This window comes from Helianthus annuus, chromosome 7 (genome assembly GCF_002127325.2).
Source record: "Helianthus annuus cultivar XRQ/B chromosome 7, HanXRQr2.0-SUNRISE, whole genome shotgun sequence".
Taxonomy (NCBI): Eukaryota; Viridiplantae; Streptophyta; class Magnoliopsida; order Asterales; family Asteraceae; genus Helianthus; species Helianthus annuus.
The window spans coordinates 140,249,883-140,254,551 of record NC_035439.2 but is presented as its reverse complement, the minus strand read 5'-3'; the positions used below and the strand labels follow the sequence as shown (position 1 = coordinate 140,254,551).

The window sequence follows — 4,669 nt, the reverse complement described above, 5'->3', positions numbered from 1 at the left end:
CATCTCTTAAGATGTTTCTTAAAATGTTTGGTTCACAGAATTTGATGGAACTGGAACCTCAATTCCAATCTTTATGTGTTTGGTTAATAATGGAATTGGAATTGGAATTTGCGATGAATTCCTTCAAATTCCCTTAACTAAAGGAATTTAAAATCCCTCCTATATGTGAAGGAACTAAAGTAAATTCATTGAAATCTTCGACCGTTTCGACCCGTACTGTTTCGACCGGAACCGTTTTGACTCGTACTGTTTCGATTTGAATCATTTCGACCCGTACACCGTTCTGACACGAATCATTTCGACCCGTACACCGTTCTAACACGAATCGTTTCGACCCGAAGTGTTTAGATGTGAACCTTTCGACCCATACCGTTTCGACGCAACTCATTTCAACCTGAACTGTTTAGACACGAACCGTTTCGACCTGTATCGACCTGAACGGTTTCGACACACACATGATCCAAACCGTTTCGACTCGAACCGTTTCATTCGACCCGTACCGTTTCGACCAGTACATCGTTCCGATGCGAATCGTTTTGACCCAAAGTGTTTAGACGTGAACCGTTTGACCTGTACCGTTTCGATCTGAACCGTTCAACCCGAACCGTTTCGACAAAGCTCATTTCGACTTGAACTATTTAGACACGAACTGTTTTGTCCCGTACCGTTTTGACGCGAACTGTTTCTACGCGAATCGTTTCGACCCGAACTGTTTAGACGCGAACCATTTCCACCCGAACTATTTTGCCCGTACCATTTCAACTCAAACCTTTACGAACCGTAACGTTTCTACCGAAACCATTTGACGCAACTCATTTCGACTTGAACTATTTATACGCGAACTGTTTGAACCCGTACTATTTCGAATCAAACCGTTTTGATGCAAACCGTTTCGACCCGTCTCGTTTCTATGCGAACTTTTTAGGCGCGAACCGTTTTGACCCGTATTATTTCCACTCGAACATTTCGACCCGTATCGTTTTGACCCGAACCGGGGGTTGTGGGTGCCGGGTGATGGATTCCAATTCATTTGACAACCGAACACAATAAAAATGGAATTGAGATTCCAATTCCAGCATTTTCCAATTCCAATTGTAATGGTATCATAAAACGGTACGATGATAAACTAAATCGTTCTAATGGTTTGTTTGGCTTTCTAAACAACATTCTCAACTTTCAAATCAGTTTTGTTTTACATTATCATTTACAAGGTTTCGACGCAACGCGCGACGTAAAAAAAACTAGAATATATATTGTTAACGAACGGCCATGAATAGTAACTTTATTTTTATAATAATATATAGTTTTTTATTATTATTATTTTTATATTATAATAGTTTATTATTCTATTTACTTTTACTAACATATTTTTTTTTTTAAAACCACATATAGCCTTTAGCCCTTTATCAACTTTTTTAATAATTATTTTTTCTTTTTTTAGAACATATATTAATTTATTAATTAATTTGATACTTCTTTAATATATTACGTTTATAACTTTTTCCTAAAAACTAAAGTACGAAGTTGTGCTTGATTTTTTCCCTCGACATTCCCTTATAAGTTTTGTTAAAAACGAAGCTGTACTCAAAATAAAGTATTTATTTTGTACCATAAAACGGTATAATGATAAACTAAACCATTCTAATGTTTTGGTTTTTTAAACAACATATTTTATATTCAAAACACGTACATTTTACATTATCGTTTACTCGGTTTTGCCACAACACGCAACGTAAAAAAAAAAAAAACTAGTATATTTAACTATACAATTGGCATTAGAAATTAATGTATTTATTTGCACGTAAACACACATGAATGCATGATAAGTATTCTTTGTTAGTGTGTAACGGCGTGAATTTCGGTCGTCACAAAACAAACCCTGCGGTTTCATCTGGTGCAGGTCCCTCCTCACAGTCACCAAACGCGCATACGACACCGTATCTTCCTCCGTTAACACCTCTCTCTCTATACTCTCTCTCCCTGTATCTATCTCTCTCTCTCTCTATATCATCGTCATCAAACTTTTCGCCACATCTTCTTTCATTCAGTACCGTCGATCAATTCCGTTAATCTCCACAGGTACCCCCAATTTCATCTCAATATCTTCATTTAGGGTTAGGGTTTCATTCAGGTTTCATTCATTGTTGTTCACTTTATCGTGTAATTGATTGTTTTTATCGATCAATTGATTCAATTCGCCTGATTTTGAACCGGATTCACCCTAAATTGTTGAGAATTTGTCTGATTTTGCTTAGGATTATCAGTTATGGTGGTTTAGTTGAATTAGGTATTTTGTGAAATGATTTGGGGGAATTGATACATATACATACATACATATATATATGTATGTATATATGCTTTAGTTTTAGGGCATGATTGTGTGAGATTCTGCTCATGCTGTTGAGTGTTGATTGTGGTGGAACTAACGATTCCACCGAAGAAGATCCGAACCAGAACCCGAACCCGAAACCGAAGCCGAACAAGAACATGATAATGCCTGTAAAGGAAAAACTTGGTGGGGATTTCTTGACTAACTTATCAATGGATAATAATCATTTGTCGACGATGTTATCGATGGATTCGTGTTTATCGGCTCACGATGAGATGGAGCGAGAGCTGAACCGCGCGGTGGTTCTTAGCTTACCGCCGGATATTAATCTCCCTTTCTCGGCAGAACCGAGTCCTCCACCGGCATCGTGGAATGACGGGTGTGATATGTTGGATGTTGGGTTGGGTTCGCAGCATTATGAGGTGGAGACGAATATTAACGTGACGAAGATTGGGAAAAAGTGCGCGAAACGGGTTGATAGTGTTTGGGGGGCTTGGTTTTTCTTTAACTTTTATTTTAAACCGGCGTTGAATGAGAAATCGAAGAGTAAGGTGAATCGGGAAAATGGGTTTGATAAGTCGGATTTGAAGTTGGATGTTTTCTTGGTTCAGCATGATATGGAGAATATGTATATGTGGGCGTTTAAAGAGCGGCCCGAGAACGCGTTGGGGAAGATGCAGTTACGGAGTTATATGAATGGGCATTCGCGACAAGGTGAAAAACAGTTTCCGTTTAGTGCGGATAAAGGGTTTGTTAGATCTCATAGAATGCAAAGAAAACATTACAGGGGGTTATCTAATCCGCAATGCGTTCACGGGATTGAAGTTGTTCGTTCACCGAATTTAACGGGGTTAGACGAAGAAGAAAGAAAACGATGGATGGAACTTACGGGACGTGATTTAAACTTCTCTATCCCTCTTGACGCTAGTGATTTCGGTTCTTGGAGGAATCTTCCTAGTACGGATTTCGAAATCGAACGTCCTCCGGTAATCAGAAACGGTCCCGCTAACGGGAATCACCATCAACCGAAAAGATTGCTAAACGGTTCAGGGTTGAACCTTTCAACTCAGTTATCAGAGCATTCGATCAGCGAGCCAAACGGGAGTTTAAACGGGGTTGATCTTACAGTCGGGTGTAATAACAAACGCAAGAAAAACTTCTTCCCGCATGGTAACGATGACGATAATTACGATGGAGTTCTTGATATCCATCATGTGGAGCCGCATTGGGTAAATGATTTTTCAGGCGTTATGAGAAACGCGTATGGGCCCGTGACGGGTGCGAAGACTATATACGAAGATGAAGAAGGATTCTTGATTGTTGTTAGCTTACCTTGTGCGGATCTTCAAAGGGTTAAAGTTACATGGAGAAACACTCTCTCTCACGGGATCGTAAAGATCTTTTGCGTTAGTACAGGGTGTATGCCGATGTTGAAACGAAAAGATAGGACGTTTAAGATGACCGATCCCGCACCCGAACACTGTCCTCCGGGGGAGTTTATACGCGAAATCGCTCTTCCTGCGCGTATTCCTGAAGATGCTAAATTAGAAGCGTACGGCGATGAAAGTGGGACCATGCTCGAGATTATCGTTCCCAAACATCGGGAAGGACCGGAAGAACATGAGGTTCGTGTTTGTCTTCGCCCCTGTGATCGCCCGTATGTTGACTTTACCGAAACTTTAATTTAAGAATTCATTAATAGGGGTGATTATAGAAGATAATGTTGCGGTTTCATTGTTTTTTTTTTCTAACTTTACCATATTTGTTGCATCACAATTGCAGTATTTAGTGAAGGTTTGCACTTTTCATGAGACAAAACAGTAGAAACTCCAAATGGAGAGATAGTTGCATTGCATTCTATAGATTTCTTTTTTTTTTTTTTTTTGTTTTTTTTTTTGGTTTACATCTTTTACTTTATGAATCGTTTCAAATGTCGAAAAGGAAAATTGTGTTTTGTGCCATCGTCGATCTATTTTTTACTTTAATGTAGTAACCCGTGAACGGTTATGATGCCACATTGGTTGCCTGAGTAATGGTGGTTTGGTTGTAACCGTTGAAACCGATTCAAACCCACATTGGTTGCCTGAAGTAATGGTGGTTTGGTTTGTAACCGCTGAAATCGATGAAAACCATCTAAATTTAGACAAGGGTCAGTTTAAGAACAGTTAAGTTTTGCAGTAATGGTTTGGTCTGTGGTTTAAAACATGACACCGTCGGTTGGTTTGTCACTTCCTACCGTAGTTAGTGGTTCGGTTCTGAACTTTTATGTTTTGTAGTTTAGAATCTTATGGGCTGTTTGGCAACATCTGAATGGTTAAGTGCTGAACCAGTAAGAGGTCT

At 39.2% G+C, this 4,669-nt stretch overlaps 1 protein-coding gene across 1 annotated transcript; it reads left to right on the top strand.

Annotated features, from left to right (window-relative positions):
- The first annotated feature begins 1,814 nt into the window (after positions 1-1,814).
- LOC110868823 lies at positions 1,815-4,275 on the top strand. Its single transcript, XM_022118087.2, has one exon. It carries the CDS (start codon positions 2,395-2,397, stop codon positions 4,015-4,017), a length of 1,623 nt encoding a protein of 540 aa, XP_021973779.1. The 5' UTR covers positions 1,815-2,394; the 3' UTR covers positions 4,018-4,275.
- The last annotated feature ends 394 nt before the right edge of the window (positions 4,276-4,669 follow it).

Bases quoted from the DNA above. Each gene is read 5' to 3' on its own strand.
- LOC110868823 (XM_022118087.2), top strand. From the start codon at position 2,395: ATGCTGTTGAGTGTTGATTGTGGTGGAACTAACGATTCCACCGAAGAA.